This window comes from Sparus aurata, chromosome 19 (genome assembly GCF_900880675.1).
Source record: "Sparus aurata chromosome 19, fSpaAur1.1, whole genome shotgun sequence".
Classification (NCBI taxonomy): domain Eukaryota; kingdom Metazoa; phylum Chordata; class Actinopteri; order Spariformes; family Sparidae; genus Sparus; species Sparus aurata.
Window position 1 is genome coordinate 30,841,621 of NC_044205.1, and position 22,214 is coordinate 30,863,834.

A 22,214-nucleotide genomic window follows, 5' to 3' on the forward strand; every position below is an offset into this window, starting at 1 on the left:
ACCAGCTCAGATGAGCCACATTCCCTGTTTCAGCACTGCAGGAGTTAATGTGTCATTGTCGGTTCACTGTGTTTGCGCCTCATGCTTTTTTCCATGCTAATCACCAACCAGCCGATCAGCGTACCACTCTTGCCATGGAAGGTGACGTTCTGCCAGTCAGGGGACCTGGCAAGGGGGTGGGGCTGAGGTTCAGCTCATCTAGAGGGGATTTACGAGGGAGGACTGGGGTCAAAGGTGAGATCGCAGAAGCTCTGGCTCCACCTCCTCTGGTGTCATCCTCACTAAAAACATCACTGATGATGTCACAGACGCCAGGCGGCTGCTCCAATGGCGAGGTTGGCGTCTTCACCTCACAAATTGTGATTAACGGTCCCCCTGTGATGACATCATCAGCAGAGGACAGCGGGAGGATCCTGACCTGCCTGTCCATCTCAATAATCCCTGTTGTCATGGTAACATCAGAGCTGTCGTCGATTGTTGTCATGGTGATGACCCTGCCAGAGGCAGTGTCATAGCTCCGCCCCACAGTGTAGCCCTTCTCTCTGATCGGCTGAGGAGGATATTGGTTTGTCATGACCCCTCCCTCCTGGAGTGCACAGGTGAGGAACATCAAACACACACAAACTGACTGACTAAACAATCATGTGACAGGTAAGAAAGACAGGTGCTTTCAGCCGCACCTGTGTGGTTCAGGTGGCTGTTTGTGTTTGACTGACAACTGAGTCGACCTACCGCTGATGAGCTGCTGTCCAGGGGGAGGACCTTAGAGACAGACAGACAGACAGACAGACAGACAGACAGACAGGTTAGGGTTCATGTGTCTGTAGTGAGGGGATGCATTACATTTATTCACCAGCAGATGTCAGTGTGTTTCAGAAAATCACCTCATCTGGTTCCAGCGGCTCGATCATTGGGGAGTCGTCGAGCCGCCGTAGTGGTGAGGAGGCGAGACGTTTCTCCCACTCTGTCATCCCTCCTCCTCCTGCTCCTCCCTCTAAGAAGGAGCGTCTGAGAGCACTGATGGTGCTCTGAGGTTTCAGCTCCTCCTCTGGACTCCCCAACGTCTCCTGAACATCAACAGCAGACAAACATTGAGTCTCCAACAGGTCAGAACATCATAACATCCAGAATACTGATAACAGTCCTACCTGAGTCTTCAAGTCTTCATCCTGATCGGACTGACAGACAGACAGACAGACAGATGGGTTCATGTTAGAAACAGTTACCATTCAGTAGTGTGGCAGTGAGTAGTTGCCTCAGACACTATAGAGGAGACGGATCACTGGTTGGTTAGTTGACACTAAACTTGGATGAAGAAAGGGTCTGGACCCTCTCTGTGCCTCTCTTTAACATTGTGAGATGTTTTTCAACATTTTGGTTAATTTCTCTGGGAATGATGCAAAAATCTTGATGAAAAAAATCAGGTGAATTTCGGTGGCTGGTATCTCTGAGCGAGGACAATTTGATGTAGATCAAAATATAAATCTGGAGCTCGTGGATTAAAACATGTTCAATTTGTTGTTGGGTTGGATTTGATTGAATTAAAGGCTAACCCTAACCCTTGGCTGGGGGATGAGCTCTGCTCGGAGCCTTTTGAGTTTATTGTGTCCTGATCTGTTTGAAACTGTAACCTGCTCTGTTTCTATCAGCAGTACCTCTGTAGCTGTCAGCTCTCCGTCCACAGCTGTGTCAGTCAGCTCTGTCTGGGAACACAAACAAACACACCTTCAGTCCCAACGCAAGTCAACATCATAAACAGAAAGTCAACATCATAAACAGGAAGTCAACATCATAAACAGGAAGTCAACATCATAAACAGGAAGTCAACATCATAAACAGGAAGTCAACATCATAAACAGGAAGTCAACATCATAAACAGAAGTCAACATCATAAACAGAAAGTCAACATCATAAACAGAAAGTCAACATCATAAACAGAAAGTCAACATCATAAACAGAAAGTCAACATCATAAACAGAAAGTCAACATCATAAACAGGAAGTCAACATCATAAACAGGAAGTCAACATCATAAACAGAAAGTCAACATCATAAACAGGAAGTCAACATCATAAACAGAAAGTCAACATCATAAACAGGAAGTCAACATCATAAACAGGAAGTCAACATCATAAACAGAAAGTCAACATCATAAACAGGAAGTCAACATCATAAACAGGAAGTCAACATCATAAACAGGAAGTCAACATCATAAACAGAAAGTCAACATCATAAACAGGAAGTCAACATCATAAACAGAAAGTCAACATCATAAACAGAAAGTCAACATCATAAACAAGAAGTTTCACACCAAATTCACCACTTTGTTCAGTCCATATCTCTTTTCTTGAGAGTCATCAACAACCGGCAGTGAACAACCTATAACTTATACATCTGATGAAGAAAGTGTTTCAAGTCAGCAAACACTGGCTGCTTCATCTAACACAGGTGATACAGGTGAGACAAGAGAGACACGCATCTCAGGTGAGACAGGTGCTTGTTACCTTGGTGTCCTGTTTCTGAGGAGTTGGAGGACTCTGTTGGGAAATCACTGTCTCTCCGGTCTCCTCCTTCTCCTCCTCGTCTTCCTGCACCTCCTCTTTATCCACCTCTAACCTTTCCTGCACCTCCTTCTCCAACACCAGCACCTCCTCAACTAGGAGGAGACAAGGAGAGAAGACAAGAAAAGGAGAAAGGAGGATGTGTCTGTCAGTTTCAGTCATCTGCTCTAATGCATCTCCTCTGATTGGTTGTTTCTGTACCTTGCTCCGCCCTCTTCTCATCCGTCCTCCTCTCAGGTGTTACCGTGGTGATGAGGTCACTAACAGCGATGAATTTAGATGCTCCATACAGCCCCGCCCCCATATCTACACACACACACACACACACACACACACACACACACACATCAGTGTGATATAGCAGTAACCATAGCAACCACTATCCTCATGTTCATCAGCAGCAAAACATCTCGGCCGTCCTTGCCAAGGCAACGGCAAGTCCAGCCAATCAGAGCTAAATAAACATGCAAGGCAGCCTGGGCCAATCAGCATTCAGAACCACCATGAAGCCATGACCTGTTATTAGCAAGCATCACAAAGCTAGCAATGCTAACAAAGCTAACATTGCTAACAATGTTAGCAATATTCACAGAGATAACAAAGTTCATAATTCTAATAATGCTAATTATGCTAAAGATGCTAATAATGCTCATTAAAGAGTCAGACCTCCTTCCTGTCGAGTTCACAGAGAGAGGTGGAGCTTAATCAGGACATGGACATCAGGGGGCGGGGCTTAGTTAATTGTGTTGTCTGTATTTAATGATGAGTTGTACCGACTGCTGGACGAGACAGGGTTGGGTTCGACTTTTAAGAGCCTGAGGAGTATTTTAATCAGACGAGGGGTGAAAAGACAAAGTTTCAATCTTCTGATTGTAGATGTTGAATACATCAAATAATATTTATTATTACACTGCATCTGAATAGAGAGTAACTTCTATGATTAGGTGTATAAATTTCAATATCAATTTCCTACCAGCTTTTAAAAGACTGTGTCACACCTGAGTCAACAGCGCCTCTTTGCTAAAATCAAAGTTTCTGTTTCCTCCTGCCCAGAATTGTTCTTCGAAGTTTCCAAAATCACTGTGAAGCTTGGACTCTGTGTTAGAAGTTCGGAGCTCTGGGGCGCCGCTTAGCTCAGCTGGTAGAGCAGCGTTCCATGTACAGAGGCTGTGTCCTCGCTGCAGCGGCCCTGGGTTCGAGTCCCGGCGGCCCGGGGCCCAGGGCCCGGGGCCGGGGCCCTTTGCTACGTGTCACTCCCCCTCTCTCAACCTGTTTCCCGTCGTATCTTCAGCTGTCCTGTCAATAAAGCCATAAAATGTACTTTAAAGTGGATATGGGCCCCGGTCTGTGAGGTCCTAACTGACACACCTGATCATGTTTTTGATGACAGGACGGAGCTCTGACTACCTGATTACAGTAACAAAAATGGAAGAGCAAGTGGGGACAAAAACTGAAACAGCCAATCCCAGGTGTGTCTGAATGTACAGGTCCCCTCCAACCAACCAGGACACAACATTTCCAGACAAGGTGAATGAAGTGCGGCATTCAGAACTGTGGCCAAGTTTGTAGCAGCATTCCGGCAGTAATGAGCTCTACCTGTGTGCGTGCCACCATTGGCTTTAGGAGATGCTGTGATGGCTGGAGAGCCAATCAGAGAGGACGCTGCCCTCGAAGCTGAGGACCAATCAAAAACTGCAGTCACCAACAAGTGAACGAAGAAGTGACATCACAGAGCAACTCTCCTACTGCTACCATTTGGACCAGTAGTACTAGTACTACAGAGACCAGAACTAGGACTACTTGGACCAGAACTACAACTATGGATAACAGAACTCCGACCACTCAGACCAGAACTACAACTACAGAGACCAGAACTAAGAAATCCTGAGACCAGAACTACGACTACGGATAACAGAACTGCGACTTCTCAGACCAGAACTGTGACTACTGGGACCAGAATTACAACTACTTTGTCTAGAACTGCGACTATTGGGACCAGAACTATGACTACTGAGTCCAAAAGTACGACTTACTGGGCACGAACTACAATTACTGAGACCAGAACTACCACTACTGGGACAAAATGTAAAACAACTGGGACCAGAACAATGATCACTGAGACCAGAACTACCACTACTGGGATCAGAACTAGTGTGGTCAAAGAAATAACCGACTAGTCAGAGAGCTGAACTATGAAAACCACTAGTAATACAGAGAACAATACGTTTACTCCTGGGATCATGAATACAAATACTGCCACCAGGACTACCTGAGCTACTGATACTGGGTCCAGTACTCGCATCATCATTATGAGTACCTCCATCCAGGCTGCGGCTCATCATGTTCCTTTTGCTGATGCATCGTGGGAAATGCGGTGCAGGTCTGGAGATCTGAGCACTGGCTCGACGACTCTGAATCTGAGTACGACCACTGTAACGAAACTTTGAACCCAGAGAAAGTAACTTCTTATGAGTTTCCTCTGGAGACATCAGCCTGAAAGACAGAGAGAGAGACAAACATCACACCATGACCTCAGACACATCACACCATGACCTCAGACACATCACATCATGACCTCTGACCTCAGACACATCACATCATGACCTCAGACACATCCCATCATGACCTCAGACACATCACATCATGACCTCTGACCTCAGACACATCACATCATGACCTCTGACCTCAGACACATCCCATCATGACCTCAGACACATCCCATTATGACCTCAGACACATCACATCATGACCTCTGACCTCAGACACATCACATCATGACCTCTGACCTCAGACACATCACATCATGACCTCAGACACATCACACCATGACCTCAGACACATCACATCATGACCTCTGACCTCAGACACATCACATCATGACCTCAGACACATCCCATCATGACCTCAGACACATCCCATCATGACCTCAGACACATCCCATCATGACCTCTGACCTCAGACACATCACATCATGACCTCTGACCTCAGACACATCACATCATGACCTCAGACACATCACACCATGACCTCAGACACATCCCATCATGACCTCAGACACATCCCATCATGACCTCAGACACATCCCATCATGACCTCTGACCTCAGACACATCACATCATGACCTCTGACCTCAGACACATCCCATCATGACCTCAGACACATCACACCATGACCTCAGACACATCCCATCATGACCTCAGACACATCCCATCATGACCTCAGACACATCCCATCATGACCTCAGACACATCACACCATGACCTCAGACACATCACATCATGACCTCTGACCTCAGACACATCACATCATGACCTCTGACCTCAGACACATCACATCATGACCTCTGACCTCAGACACATCACATCATGACCTCAGACACATCCCATCATGACCTCTGACCTCAGACACATCACAGACTCACACTGACCTGAAGAAGGAATGATGCTCCACACAGACTTTCCACAGTCTTTTTGCTGCTCGGTGGTTCAGCAGCTTGAAACCAATAGTGGACTCAAACTGGTCAAACTGGAGACAAACAGTGAGACTTAGAGAGTTGACATTAGCTGGTCTGTGATCTGCCAATATACACAAAGAAGCATGTTAGGATTTACACATTTTCATTATGACCCACCAAAGTATCGTCTGTCTTCTTGACCAATTACTATATAAATAAATAACATAAATATAAAATATAATTGTATAAATAGTGTGCATTTATCTAAACCAGTCATCCATATGTCAGATTTATGTACCTGTTTTTCAGTCTGTACCTAACACTGCCCATGAACCTGCACACTGCTCATTCAAATGTGAAGTCTGCCACACTGTGACTCAAATGCTATGATACAATTTATTGAACTATTGATTGTCTTTTCCCATCATCCCACACTATTAAAAGAGTTGTCTAGAGGTAAGAGAGTTGTCTGAGATCCTGTTGACAAATGAGATAGGTCAAAAGCGTTAGTCCTTTTTATGAGGGGCTTATACATAGGAGAGCAAAGCCAGGATATGAGCAGAGAACATATTCACATTTGACACATCCACAGCAGAGGCCTCAAGGTCAGAGATAACACTTGCTTTGCCCAAAACCACTGAAGTGTGTGCGTTAGGGAGTCAGCCACTAAAACTTAAACAAAGAGCAGATGTGCAGGAAGACAGGACAGGGATGTTTTTTCACACATTTGTTGTAACTGAAAGCATAAAATACATTGTACACTGAAATTGTGCATCTTTTTCTGGGCGACTGGTTGCATTAACAGCTTTGCTGCGATTTTTCAAACAGAAAAGGTCCTAGATCAATCGAGCTTTTGCTTTTCCTTAATGATACAATTCTTAATAAATAGTTAACAGTACGTCGTAGTCTGTCTTCTCTTATAGTCTGTCTATTCTCAAATCTCAAACAAACGAACACGCCTGACAAACACATGGAGCGTACTCGAGACCGACTTTTCAAGCTGGCTCAGGCAGGTTAGTGAACTGTACCCGAGAACCGATCAAACCAACTGGACTTTGGGATCAGGTGCACACAGACCCAGACTGGAGAGATTTTGGTCACTTTGTGATCTTTCTTGAGGGAGAACATGAGATGAAGCAGGTTCGTTACATTTAGTTTAATCTGAAGAACGACAAACACACAGTGGCAGCAGTTGTGTGGATCTTAACATCCAGTGATAAATGATCCAGTCAGGACTCTGAAGTCCATGTCTGAAGTCTTCTTCTGTGGTGCTGGCGCCTCACCTCTCCAGGTCGGATCTTGATGTAGAAGTTGTTTCTTTTGTAGGAGATCTTCAGGATCTTTGGCCAAGAAAATCTGTTGATCCTCAGTCTGTCTCTGTAGACCAGCAGACCACTACTGCACACGCCCAACATGATGGCCACGCCCTCCGAATCCTAAACACACACACACACACACACACACACACACACACACACACACACACACACCATGGATTCATGAATGACTTAAATGGAACAAGTGGTTTCAGTTGATGTTGCACTGACGACTTTTCTCTGTATTTCAGTGACTTTAGTTCCTTCCTGGACACATTCTTATTTTTGTTGTTGATGTTTTTTCTACCTCATTGATTAGATCAATATCACAGACTGAAATCCTGAAGAAAATCTAACTTTGATCTGCGGTCATGAGCAGGAGGTGTCAGGAAACAGCAGATGTAAGGAGGGTTGCTCAGGTGTTAATGTCCACAGAGCTGTTACATACACAGTGTTTTATCGGGCGGGTGTCAGACTGCAGTCAATCAGCATCCTGCTGCTGTTAGTTTTGTTCATCTGCAGTGATCAAACAAGAATACAAACAGACAATATTTTTCTGAATGAGTGATCATCCCTGCTCTCTGATTGGCCAGACATTTCAGAGCCTCGTCAAATGAGTGTGTGACTGCAGGAGTTTCTGTCTGAGCTTCAGTAAAATGATGAAACTTTTAAAGTAGCTTCAAGTCAAAAATCACCAGTCTGGTCACAACGAATCAGATCTCTTCCTGTTGTTAGAGTCAGCTGTGACCTCAGTTCAGCTCTTTGGAAACGTCTGAGTCTCTGTTTAATGTCCCCGACAACCTCTGTAGTCTCATTCAGACACTCGTTAGCAACCGCTAACTGTTTTTAACACATGAAGAGCTTCAGAATTAAACTGTGGGACATTAATGATGATTTTATGTTGGAGAACAAAACACGTTCAGCCTGTGGTGACCACACAGCTTATTACACACATTTATCTGAAAACACATTCAGCACACTCACAAACTTTAAGACAAGGGTACAGGAAGTGCTAACCTGCTAACATGCTAACTGATTTCTGGTTTTAGGACACATTACTACACCATATGTTCAATCTAATATTTAATCTAATAATAACAGGGACAGTCTGAGGCAGTAAACTTAACGATGACATGAAGATGTTTGTATGAACAGACACACACACACACACACACACATATCTGCACACACAGGAAACTGTCTTACCTCTGACTTAGCTGAAGGCAAGCAATCAAAGCGGCTTCCTACCATCTACTCCATTCAGACAGACAGACAGACAGACAAAACAAAAAGATAAAGAAGAAGAGCTGCTCTAAATTTAATACGATACTCAAAGATGGCAGACAGTACTATTACACTGACAGACAGACAGACAGGTTCTATCACAGTGTTGTCTGATGTTGAATACAGTGCTACAGTTGCTGCTCGACCTGTCTGTCTGTATGACCTGTCTCACCACTGACGGCTTCAGTAAAGTGCAGTTTGTGTTGTAAAGCTTTGAGTGACAGACCAGAGTCACGTCCGTTTACATTAGTCCACCTCTCCTGGTCCAGCTGGAGTCCCGATCCCTGTCGGCCATCAGAGCCACAGCGTGATCTGAGATGTTGCGGTGCAGACGGGTCTCTGTAGAGGTGCTGACCCGTCAGTCTGTTTGTCTGTGACCTGACATTAGCCAGCAGCAGCCTGATATATAAGCTGAACCAGCAGGACGCTAGAAAGATGCTGTGGACGCTGATCTTCTCAGAGTACACTCATTTTCATCCAAACTTCCTGCAGATATGCACCTGTTATAATTAGTCCCTCAGTCTTTATACCTCACCAGTAACTCACCTGTAATTGGAACTGCCTGTCTGATTTTGTGCGTCTGATCCGTCTGCTTGTATTTTATCTGCCTCACTTCTTTTGATCTTGTGTCCACTGACTCCACCTGGTGTCCAACTGGATCAGTAAATAATGTCGGCTTTCATCAAACTGCCTTGATTTCATTACAAAGCAGAACAAACACTGGACGTCTTTAAGGTTCATTTGTAGAATTTAAACTAGGCATTTTAAATCCCTCCAATAAATCAATATGTTTTGTGATTAGATCTGTGTTCAGTGCGATCAGGTCGCTGTGGATCCTGTTAGACCTGCTCCTGATCCAGAACTGAGAGACAGTCTGCCCGAAAGAGAGAGACTGAATCAATCAGGACAACAGCCACGATGGAAAAATCATTAATGTCACCCTGAACACACACACACACACACACATATTCTCACACAGTCTCACACACACCCTCACACACACACACACAAAGATGATTAATAATGGACAGGAAGTGGGTCACGTATTTGTGATTGACCAGAAAGCAGAACATCAGCTGCACTGATCCTCTCACTGTGTTCCTTTTTAGTTTATATAGTTTTGTTATATATAAGTTAAATTCATAAATCAAATAAATACATAAAGATAAATAAAACACATGTAACTTGAATAAGATGATGTGTACGACGGTTGCGGGTTAATTCACATCCTTTGTTCTGTGGTTAAATTGTGTCGAGTTACAGTTGTTTCCGATTGCTAGCACACTAACACGACATGCACAGCACAGATATTCTCAACTCTCCAAAACTTTAAACACATTTTCCGCTTTACACACATTTTACAATTCAAAATGTTCATTTTTTTAATGCACTGAACAGGTTCTCTGCATCAGACACAACAACCTGACATCAAGTCACATGTTTGTCATTTTAAAACACTGTCAGTCAAAATGACACTACATGAGCTCATTGGCCACTATATGTGCCAGCTGACCAAACAACTGTTAACTGTTACCACTTCAATCAGGAAGTAGCACTAACAGAACACAGGTGAGCTGCTTTTCTTTTACAACAACAATGGAAGATGCTGCAGAGGGAGGAAGACGAAGAGGGAGGGAGAGAACGAGAGGGGGAGGAAGAGGAGGAGGGAGGGAGAGAATGAGAGGGGGAGGAAGAGGAAGAGGGAGGGAGAGAATGAGAGGGGGAGGAAGAGTGAGAGGAAGAGGGAGGGAGAGAATGAGAGGGGGAGGAAGAGGAAGAGGGAGGGAGAGAATGAGAGGGGGAGGAAGAGGAAGAGGGAGGGGAGGAAGGAAGAGTGAGAGGAGGAGCTGGTAGAGGAGCTCATGGCCAAAGAAGAAGACAACTTTCAGATGACATCAGAACAACCTGAGTTGATGATGTCATCAGCCTCTCGATGTCACATTCTGTTTCTGCAGTTTTCTGTTTAGTTACTGTTTGTGAGCATATTTTGTTCACGCTAATGTAAATATATCTGCTGTGCATGTGTTGCACTGAACTGAAAAATAAATTAATAAATGTTTCAGCAGCATGTGTGTGTATCTGCAAATATTTCTGTGCACGTGAACAATCTGAAGAATTCTATACAATTTAAACTGTTTTAGTATTATGGCAAAGCATATTTTTCATTCTGCCCAACAGTGTGTAGCTGGTTAGACAAACATCTGGTAACATGAATGGAGTGTGCTGTTTGGTGCAACAGTTTGATTTTGATAATGCTACATGTAGTTTAGGCTGCAGTGCTTCATTTTGCAGGAGATATACGAGGTGTTTTGAGGTTTGGGTGTGTAGTTTTGTGAATTATGTTAAATCTTTTGATAAAACCCGTCTAGTTTACAAAATTGTGTTTCAGCAATTGCAAAAAATTGTAACAAAGATGACAAAAATGTTGGCACCGTGAGTGAAGGGATGTTTGCTGGGAGAGACTTCCCGTCTGTTAAGCTGTTTGCGCGTGTTGAAATAAATGGCGATTCTCTGGCTAGAGCTTGCCAAACTACTCCTTATTACTGAACCACTACAATACAGATACTGTTTGTTTCTTTAATGCAGTGCTAACAATGCTATCAGTGCTAAAGACACACAGTTCAGAGGTGAAGACCTCCAGTGACACAGAAGAGGCTGAGGAGCGATTAAAACACTCACATTCCTTTTGTAGAACGCATCAAACATCACAAACCCCAAACTCAAACAACCAGCTGAAAGAAGAAAACCAGTTCTGACTTAAATAACAACCGGGACGCACAGAGAACCAGAGAGAGAAGAGAGACGTGTCCGTGTTAAAGCAGGAGCTGTTCCAACTCAACTGTTCTACGTTATATTTCATTGTATGTTTTATAGGAGCTGTCTGAATGAAGCGGTCGCCTGTTCACCTGCAGTCTGAAGGGTTATGTTCTGTGAGTTTACCTTCGCGTGATGAAGGTCCACTCCATACATCGAAAGCTTTTTCACATTTTCCAGGAAGTGCATCTCTGCTTCAGCCGGTGTCATCCCTCTAAACACACAATCACACGTTGCTTCAGTTTGTTTCACTCCCAAAAACATCTATAGTTTCATTAACGTTTATAAAAAGAACATTATGTGTCAGTTAACGTTTATGTACGGAACCTTATGTTTCATTTAACGTTTATAAACGGAACCTTTTGTTTTATTTAACGTTTATGAAGGGAACCTTATGTTTCTGGTAACGTTTTTAAGCGGAACCTTATGTTTTATTTAACGTTTATAAACGGAACCTTATGTGTCAGTTAACGTTTATGAACGGAACCTTGTTTCTGTTAACGTTTATAAACGGAACCTTATGTTTCATTTAACGTTTATAAACGGAACCTTACGTTTCATTTAACGTTTATAAACAGAACCTTATGTTTCATTAACGTTTATAAACGGAAACTTATGTTTCAGTAACGTTTATAAACGGAACCTTATGTTTCATTAACTTTTATAAACAGAACCTTATGTTTCATTTAACGTTTATAAACGGAACCTTATGTTTCATTAACTTTTATAAACAGAACCTTATGTTTCATTAACTTTTATAAACGGAACCTTATGTTTCATCTACGTTTATAAACGGAACCTTATGTTTCATGTTATGTTTATAAACAGAACCTTATGTTTCATTAACGTTTATAAACGGAAACTTATGTTTCATTAACTTTTATAAACAGAACCTTATGTTTCATTTAACGTTTATAAACAGAACCTTATGTTTCATTTAACGTTTATAAACGGAACCTTATGTTTCATTAACTTTTATAAACAGAACCTTATGTTTCATTTAACGTTTATAAACGGAACCTTATGTTTCATTAACTTTTATAAACAGAACCTTATGTTTCATTAACTTTTATAAACAGAACCTTATGTTTCATTTAACGTCTATAAATGGAACCTTCTGTTTCATTTAACGTTTATGAACGGAACCTTATGTTTCTGGTAACGTTAAGCGGAACCTTATGTTTTATTTAACGTTTATAAACGGAACCTTGTTTCTGTTAACGTTTATGAACAGAACCTTATGTTTCATTTAACGTTTATAAACGGAACCTTATGTTTCATTTAACGTTTATGAATGGAACCTTACGTTTCGTTAACGTTTATAAACAGAACCTTATGTTTCTGTTCACGTTTATAAACGGAACCTTATGTTTCATTAACTTTTATAAACGGAACCTTATGTTTCATCTACGTTTATAAACGGAACCTTATGTTTCATGTTATGTTTATAAACAGAACCTTATGTTTCATTAACGTTTATAAACGGAAACTTATGTTTCAGCAACGTTTATAAACGGAACCTTATGTTTCATTAACTTTTATAAACAGAACCTTATGTTTCATTGAACGTTTATAAACGGAACCTTATGTTTCATTTAACGTTTATAAACGGAACCTTATCTTTCATTTAACGTCTATAAATGGAACCTTCTGTTTCATTTAACGTTTATGAACGGAACCTTATGTTTCTGGTAACGTTTTTAAGCGGAACCTTATGTTTTATTTAACGTTTATAAACGGAACCTTATGTTTCTGTTAACGTTTATAAACAGAACCTTACGTTTCATTTAACGTTTGTAAACGGAACCTTATGTTTCACTAACTTTTATAAACGGAACCTTATGTTTCATCTACGTTTATAAACGGAACCTTATGTTTCATGTTATGTTTATAAACAGAACCTTATGTTTCATTAATGTTTATAAACGGAAACTTATGTTTCAGTAACGTTTATAAACGGAACCTTCTGTGTCAGTTAACGTTTATGAACGGAACCTTGTTTCTGTTATCGTTTATAAACGGAACCTTATGTTTCATTTAACGTTTATAAACGGAACCTTATGTTTCATTTAACGTTTATAAACGGAACCTTATGTTTCTGGTAACGTTTTTAAGCGGAACCTTATGTTTTATTTAACGTTTATAAGCGGAACCTTGTTTCTGTTAACGTTTATAAACAGAACCTTATGTTTCATTTAACGTTTATAAACGGAACCTTATGTTTCATTTAACGTTTATGAACGGAACCTTACGTTTCGTTAACGTTTATAAACAGAACCTTATGTTTCTGTTCACGTTTATAAACGGAACCTTATGTTTCATTTAACGTTTATAAACGGAACCTTATGTTTCATCTACGTTTATAAACGGAACCTTATGTTTCATGTTATGTTTATAAACAGAACCTTATGTTTCATTAACGTTTATAAACGGAAACTTATGTTTCAGTAACGTTTATAAACGGAACCTTCTGTGTCAGTTAACGTTTATGAACGGAACCTTGTTTCTGTTATCGTTTATAAACGGAACCTTATGTTTCATTTAACGTTTATAAACGGAACCTTATGTTTCATTTAACGTTTATAAACGGAACCTTATGTTTCTGGTAACGTTTTTAAGCGGAACCTTATGTTTTATTTAACGTTTATAAACGGAACCTTGTTTCTGTTAACGTTTATAAACAGAACCTTATGTTTCATTTAACGTTTATAAACGGAACCTTATGTTTCATTTAACGTTTATGAACGGAACCTTACGTTTCGTTAACGTTTATAAACAGAACCTTATGTTTCTGTTCACGTTTATAAACGGAACCTTATGTTTCATTTAACGTTTATGAACGGAACCTTATGTTTCTGTTAACGTTTATAAACAGAACCTTATGTTTCATTTAACGTTTATAAACGGAACCTTATGTTTCATTAACTTTTATAAACGGAACCTTATGTTTCATCTACGTTTATAAACGGAACCTTATGTTTCATGTTATGTTTATAAACAGAACCTTATGTTTCATTAACGTTTATAAACGGAAACTTATGTTTCAGTAACGTTTATAAACGGAACCTTATGTTTCATTAACTTTTATAAACAGAACCTTAAGTTTCATTAACGTTTATAAACGGAAACTTATGTTTCAGTAACGTTTATAAACGGAACCTTATGTTTCATTAACTTTTATAAACAGAACCTTATGTTTCATTAACGTTTATAAACGGAAACTTATGTTTCAGTAACGTTTATAAACGGAACCTTATGTTTCATTAACTTTCATAAACAGAACCTTATGTTTCATTTAACGTCTATAAATGGAACCTTCTGTTTCATTTAATGTTCATAAACAGAACCTTATGTTTCTGTTAACGTTTATAAACAGAACCTTATGTTTCAGTAACGTTTATAAACGGAACCTTATGTTTCAGTAACGTTTCTAAACTGAACCTTATGTTTCATTTAACGTTTATGAACGGAACCTTATGTTTCATTTAACGTTTATGAACGGAACCTTATGTTTCATCTACGTTTATAAACAGAACCTTATGTTTCTGTTAACGTTTATAAACAGAACCTTATGTTTCCTTTAACGTTTATGAACGGAACCTTATGTTTCATTAACTTTTATAAACGGAACCTTATGTTTCATCTACGTTTATAAACGGAACCTTATGTTTCATGTTATGTTTATAAACAGAACCTTATGTTTCAGTAACGTTTATAAACGGAACCTTATGTTTCATTAACGTCTATAAATGGAAACTTATGTTTCAGTAACATTTATAAAAGGAACCTTATGTTTCATTAACGTTTATAAACAGAACCTTATGTTTCATTGAACGTTTATAAACGGAACCTTATGTTTCATTTAACGTTTATAAACGGAACCTTATGTTTCATTAACGTTTATAAATGGAAACTTATGTTTCAGTAACGTTTATAAATGGAACCTTATGTTTCATTAACTTTTATAAACAGAACCTTATGTTTCATTTAATGTTCATAAACAGAACCTTATGTTTCATTTAACGTTTATAAACAGAACCTTATGTTTCATTTAACGTTTATAAACAGAACCTTATGTTTCATTTTATGTTCATAAACGGAACCTTTTGTTTCTGTTAACGTTCATGAATGGAACCTTATGTTTCATTAACGTTCATAAACGGAACCTTATGTTTCATTAACGTTTATAAATGGAACCTTATGTTTCATTAACTTTTATAAACAGAACCTTATGTTTCATTTAATGTTCATAAACAGAACCTTATGTTTCATTTAACGTTTATAAACGGAACCTTATGTTTCAGTAACGTTTATAAATGGAACCTTATGTTTCATTAACTTTTATAAACAGAACCTTATGTTTCATTTAATGTTCATAAACAGAACCTTATGTTTCATTTAACGTTTATAAACAGAACCTTATGTTTCATTTAATGTTCATAAACAGAACCTTATGTTTCATTTAACGTTTATAAACAGAACCTTATGTTTCATTTAATGTTCATAAACAGAACCTTATGTTTCATTTAACGTTTATAAACAGAACCTTATGTTTCATTTTATGTTCATAAACGGAACCTTATGTTTCTGTTAACGTTCATGAACGGAACCTTATGTTTCATTAACGTTCATAAACGGAACCTTATGTTTCATTAACGTTTATAAATGGAACCTTATGTTTCATTAACTTTTATAAACAGAACCTTATGTTTCATTTAATGTTCATAAACAGAACCTTATGTTTCATTTAACGTTTATAAACGGAACCTTATGTTTCAGTAACGTTTATAAATGGAACCTTATGTTTCATTAACTTTTATAAACAGAACCTTATGTTTCATTTAATGTTCATAAACAGAACCTTATGTTTCATTTAACGTTTATAAACAGAACCTTATGTTTCATTTAATGTTCATAAACAGAACCTTATGTTTCATTTAACGTTTATAAACAGAACCTTATGTTTCATTTAATGTTCATAAACAGAACCTTATGTTTCATTTAACGTTTATAAACAGAACCTTATGTTTCATTTTATGTTCATAAACGGAACCTTATGTTTCTGTTAACGTTCATGAACGGAACCTTATGTTTCATTAACGTTTATAAACAGAACCTTATGTTTCATTAACATTTATAAACGGAACCTTATGTTTCATTTAATGTTATAAAAGAGAACCTGTATGTTTTGTGAAGCTCCATGATCTTCTCCTCCATTTCTTTTGTTTGATTCGGGGCGAAACAGAGTTCACTGACGTAATCTGAACCACACTCATCTGAGAGACAGAGAGAGAGAGAGAGAGAGACAGGTGTTCAGAGGCAAACAGACAGGTGTTCAGAGAGTGACAGACAGGTAGTCAGAGACAGAGATAGCCGATAAGTACAATAATACAGTACAGGGGAGTAAAACTAGTCAGAGAAAGATTCTGTTGGGTTCTGTAAGTTACTAAAGGGCTTTTGGGGGGTTCTGTAGAGTACCTGTGGGTAATGTATGATTCGGGTTTGGTACTGAATGGCTCTGTATGGCTCGTTATGGTTCTGTAGGGTATGTAAGCCTCTGTAGGGTACTGTAGGGTACTGTAGGGTACTGTATGTTTGTGCGTGGTACTGTAGGGTACTGCTGAGCCCTGGGCTCTGTATTGTTCTATAGGGGACAGCAGGGTTCTGTGGGGATCTGTCGGGTTATATGTGGTATTAGTGCAGAGCAGTGCAGTACCGGGATCGTAATCTCCGAGTTCTGATTGGACGGTGTAGGAGCCGAGGACGGTGTGAGTCGCAAATGAACATGGAAGACGACCAGAAACTATATCCTGTCTGAGCTGGAGACACAGGAAGTACCTGCAGACAGACAGACAGATAGACATTACCTATCTCAGATGAACCAACATGTGACAGTGTTGAGCTGGATAGACAGGTGAGTGAGTCTACCTGGTGATGTCCTCAGACAGCTGAGTGGGATCAGGAGGGTAAAACTTGATGTTAAAGGAGAAATTCCAGGGAACACCTACCAGACAGAGACGAGGGGATTGGTTAACACATTCAACCTTTTCTAATGGATCAGGATCTGCTACCAAAACTGACCAATCAGGATCAAACTTCCCCCTCCCCCAGGTGGAAGGGACGGGGCTACTGACCTCTGACCTGCTTCTTCATCTCCTTCGCTGGATCCAGCCAGTTCTACAAGACAAAAGGTAGGGTCAGACAGACAGACAGGCAAAGAGACAGACAGGTAAACAGACAGACAGACAGGTACCTTGTTGTTGTCAGCATCTCTGAAGCACAGAGCGAAGTAGTCTCTCTCCAGCAGGTTGACGTGGTCACAGACTTTCTCAAACAACTGAAGACCACGAGACCGTTTCTACACATGAAACAGGACAGAGTTCATATTTGATAATGTGCTCACCTGTCCCACATGTCTCACCTGTCTCCAGCTGTCTCACCTCCACAGTGCAAGTAAACAGTGACCCGTCCAGCAGGGTCACTTTGGTCTGCATCGTCCTGAAGCTCAGCGGGTTTCTTGCTGGAGAGCGAGCGATCCGACTGTTCGATGACAGGTGACTTGACGAGTCGTCAGCCAATGAGCTCCGAGGTTGGCTTTGGGGCGGCCTGACCTCCCCTCCCTGTGGGCACAGGAAATGATGTCACATTTCACATCTCTGTTTAGAATGATTATTTATTGTTCTTTGTTTTTTGTTTTTTTTACCTGTTTCGGTGTGGAGTGGGCGGCGGCTTCAGGGAAAGACTCCTGTGGCTCACCTGCCTCTGTCGTCATGGTGATTCACCTGCGGCACATTTAAGGTTAAGGTTAAGGTAAACTTTACTATCCTACAGGTGGGAAATTCATGTGGTCACCATTGCACGTTACTTATACTGGTGTATAAGGTATATAGAATAGGAGACAGAACGCACACTTGTGGTGCCCCTATGTTCATGGCTTTTAAGGATGAGACACATGAATTGAATTTGACTTGTTGACAACGGTTAGTCAGAAAGTCATGAATCCACAAAACTATTCTTGGATTTACCCCGATTGTACCGATTTCTGCACCATCAGGTGCGGTTACAACATTTACCATGGAGATTAATAGTAATAACACTCTGGAGTTCAGGGAAATGGTGCATTCATTTGTAGTCAAAAAAGAGGAAACTCACTACAGAGCAAAGGTTGTTCTGATTAAATGAGGTTAGCTAGAAAGCACCTGAGTAACCTGAACGACACTGACGCTGTTTCACAGAAGAATGTGAAGGTAAATGTCTTTGTAACGTTAATCGTTAACTTGGGTTAGTTATCTCAGTAAATATGTACCAATGTACATAAATGTCCAGAACAGAATAAACGTTTTCTCAACTTTTCACGTGATCTGCGCTCGTGTCCTTGAAGGCAGCATCAGTTTTAAGTGCTCTACTTTCTGCTCCGCGGCTGCATCCACATAGATTCAGACATTTTTTTGCGCTCAGACTCTCTGACTTTCAGGGGCATTCACAGGACGTCTGCGATGGCTGAAGGCTCCAAACTCACAATCCATCCTTTCCATGAGGCCTGAAGTTGACTGTCTGCAGAACTCCCACAATTCATTGCAACATGGACATGACATAACTTACTAGGAATATGTAGAACATTATTTTCTTAAATGTAACTTGGATCCTATTGGCCAGAAATAATATAATAACAATAATAAGTAACTAATAGTGATAATAAGATGAAGAGACAATTGACCGTAATCAAATTTTTGGATTATAATAATAATAACAATAACAATAATAATGATAATGTAACTTCAAACATCAAAGCGACACAGCAAACAGAGAGTCACACCTAACAGAGCGTCACAGCTAACAGCGATACAGCTAACAGAGTGTCACAGCTAACAGAGCGACTCAGCTAACAGAGCGTCACAGCTAACAGAGCGACACAGCTAACAGCGATACAGCTAACAGAGTGTCACAGCTAACAGAGCGACTCAGCTAACAGAGCGTCACAGCTAACAGAGCGACACAGCTAACAGCGATACAGCTAACAGAGTGTCACAGCTAACAGAGCGACTCAGCTAACAGAGCGACTCAGCTAACAGAGCGTCACAGCTAACAGAGCGACACAGCTAACAGCGATACAGCTAACAGAGTGTCACAGCTAACAGAGCGACTCAGCTAACAGAGCGTCACAGCTAACAGAGCGTCACAGCTAACACAGCTAACAGAGCGTCACAGCTAACAGCGACACAGCTAACAGCGACACAGCTAACAGAGCATCACAGCGAAAAGAGCGTCACAGCTAATAGCGACACAGCTAACAGAGTGTCACAGCTAACAGAGCGTCACAGCTAACAGCGACACAGCTAACAGTGTCACAGCTAACAGAGCGTCACAGCTAACAGCGACACAGCTAACAGACATCACAGCTAATAGCGACAAAGCTAGCAGAGCGTCACAGCTAACCAAGCGTCACAGCTAACAGTGACACAGCTAACAGAGGGTCACAGCTAACAGCGACACAGTTAACAGAGCGTCACAGCAAACAGAGCGTCACAGCTAACAGTGACACAGCTTACAGAGCGTCACAGCTAACAGAGCGTCACAGCTAACAGCGACACAGTTAACAGAGCGTCACAGCTAACAGAGCGTCGCAGCTAACAGTGACACAGCTTACAGAGCGTCACAGCTAACAGAGCGTCACAGCTAACAGCGACACAGTTAACAGAGCGTCACAGCTAACAGCGACACAGCTAACAGTGTCACAGCTAACAGAGCGTCACAGCTAACAGCGACACAGCTAACAGAGCGTCACAGCTAATAGCGACAAAGCTAGCAGAGCGTCACAGCTAACCAAGCGTCACAGCTAACAGTGACACAGCTAACAGAGGGTCACAGCTAACAGCGACACAGTTAACAGAGCGTCACAGCAAACAGAGCGTCACAGCTAACAGTGACACAGCTTACAGAGCGTCACAGCTAACAGAGCGTCACAGCTAACAGCGACACAGTTAACAGAGCGTCACAGCTAACAGAGCGTCGCAGCTAACAGTGACACAGCTTACAGAGCGTCACAGCTAACAGAGCGTCACAGCTAACAGCGACACAGTTAACAGAGCGTCAAAGCTAACAGCGACACAGTTAACAGAGTGTCACAGCTAACAGAGCGTTACAGCTAACAGTGACACAGCTAACAGAGCGTCAAAGCTAACAGTGACACAGCTAACAGAGCGTTACAGCTAACAGAGCGTCACAGCTAACAGTGACACAGCTAACAGAGCGTCACAGCTAACAGTGACACAGCTAACAGAGCGTCACAGCTAACAATGACACAGCTTACAGAGCGTTACAGCTAACAGAGCGTCACAGCTAACAGTGACACAGCTAACAGAGCGTTACAGCTAACAGAGCGTTACAGCTAACAGAGCGTCACAGCTAACAGAGCGTTACAGCTAACAGAGCGTCACAGCCAACAGTGACACAGCTAACAGAGCGTTACAGCTAACAGAGCGTTACAGCTAACAGAGCGTCACAGCTAACAGTGACACAGCTAACATTGACACAGCTAACAGAGCGTTACAGCTAACAGGGCGTCACAGCTAACAGTGACACAGCTAACAGCGACACAGCTAACAGCGACACAGTTAACAAAGCAACTTTCTGTGTCCAATCAAAGAGCTTTTTTAAAATTGCTGAAACACTGAATATAAGAGTACAAATGTTTTGGATGATTTTTTGGGGGAGAAGTGTATCTAACTTTTAATCACTGTTAGTTTATTTGACTTATTTGATTTTATGTATTGATCGTGTGATTGTATTGTTGTTGTATCTTTCAGTCCTGCAGTTGTTACTGTTTGTAGCTGATTTATAAATAAAGTTTAGTAATATCTATATTTGCAACATATTTTTCTGTCACCTTTATTGTTTATTGATTTCTGATGTTTGTCTGATGCCTTTTCTCACATCAGTAAAGTCTAATCATGTGATCTGAAACAGCTGATCAGCAAAATCAACTGTGACGTCACAGGAGGTCATTAACACAAATTAACATGAACTTATAAAACAACACAAACTTATAAATAACACATAATATTATATTTTTTAAATTAAACGTTAATAACATTAAATTCTGTCTGAAATGAGACGTTTGTCACACAGACGGGATGCGGTCCAGTCGTTGTGGTTCTGAGTCTTTGTCGTCCTGCAGCAGGAAACACCCCGCTGCAACACACACACACACACACACACACACACACACACACACACACACACACACACACACTGAGCTGCAGTGTGATGAAGCAGAATGATGCTCTCTCTCTCTCTCTCTCTCTCTCTATCTATCTATCTATCTCGAACCGCCCCCCGATCCTGATCATCGATAATAAAGTGATGATCCCTTCTATCAGTGATCAATAACCTGCACATCAATCCATCAGCTCATCTTTACCTGTCCTCGTGCAGGACGCTCGCCCTCTTCCTCCCGGTGACGGACGTTTTTTCTTTTTTTTTCTTTTTTTTAACTACGTCACCTCTCTCTACGACACAGCGCGCGTCGGCAGCGGAGCTGTGATGTCATGACGCACGGAGCGGAGACAGCAGTTGTTTTTAAAATAGATAGTCAGTAATTTAAAGTACTGATGATGTTCATGAAGTACTGTTGTAGTATTTGTATAAACTGAACCCGCCTCATCGTGTGTGTGTGTGTGTGTGTGTGTGTGAGAGTGTGTGTGTTTTACTCACCAGCGATCGATCCAGCAGAAGAAGAGAAACACACATATATATATTATATAGCCTATTATAAACACATGTATAT

General features: G+C 41.0%; 1 protein-coding gene across 12 annotated transcripts in view; it reads right to left on the reverse strand.

Annotated features, from left to right (window-relative positions):
• The window catches only part of LOC115569791 (band 4.1-like protein 3), a 31,886-nt gene extending 9,960 nt beyond the window's left edge, over positions 1–21,926 (reverse strand). For 4 of the 12 annotated variants that reach the window (XM_030397907.1, XM_030397902.1, XM_030397905.1 and 1 more), the window contains exons 1-21: positions 21,849–21,926; positions 18,132–18,210; positions 17,869–18,048; positions 17,682–17,786; positions 17,563–17,605; positions 17,357–17,432; positions 17,145–17,266; positions 16,608–16,704; positions 11,555–11,642; positions 8,537–8,581; positions 7,298–7,450; positions 5,988–6,085; positions 4,878–5,053; positions 4,157–4,234; positions 2,762–2,866; positions 2,504–2,655; positions 1,656–1,703; positions 1,149–1,178; positions 885–1,067; positions 733–762; positions 125–586 (exon numbers count right to left, since the gene is read on the reverse strand). In XM_030397907.1, the coding sequence (XP_030253767.1) occupies positions 125–586; positions 733–762; positions 885–1,067; positions 1,149–1,178; positions 1,656–1,703; positions 2,504–2,655; positions 2,762–2,866; positions 4,157–4,234; positions 4,878–5,053; positions 5,988–6,085; positions 7,298–7,450; positions 8,537–8,581; positions 11,555–11,642; positions 16,608–16,704; positions 17,145–17,266; positions 17,357–17,432; positions 17,563–17,605; positions 17,682–17,786; positions 17,869–18,048; positions 18,132–18,200 (2,340 nt within the window). In that variant the 5' untranslated portion in view covers positions 18,201–18,210; positions 21,849–21,926. The remainder of the gene's footprint in view (positions 1–124; positions 587–732; positions 763–884; positions 1,068–1,148; positions 1,179–1,655; positions 1,704–2,503; positions 2,656–2,761; positions 2,867–4,156; positions 4,235–4,877; positions 5,054–5,987; positions 6,086–7,297; positions 7,451–8,536; positions 8,582–11,554; positions 11,643–16,607; positions 16,705–17,144; positions 17,267–17,356; positions 17,433–17,562; positions 17,606–17,681; positions 17,787–17,868; positions 18,049–18,131; positions 18,211–21,848) is intronic. The other 8 variants (XM_030397911.1, XM_030397901.1, XM_030397910.1 and 5 more) reach the window with 4 other exon arrangements.
• Between the last annotated feature and the right edge of the window lie 288 nt (positions 21,927–22,214).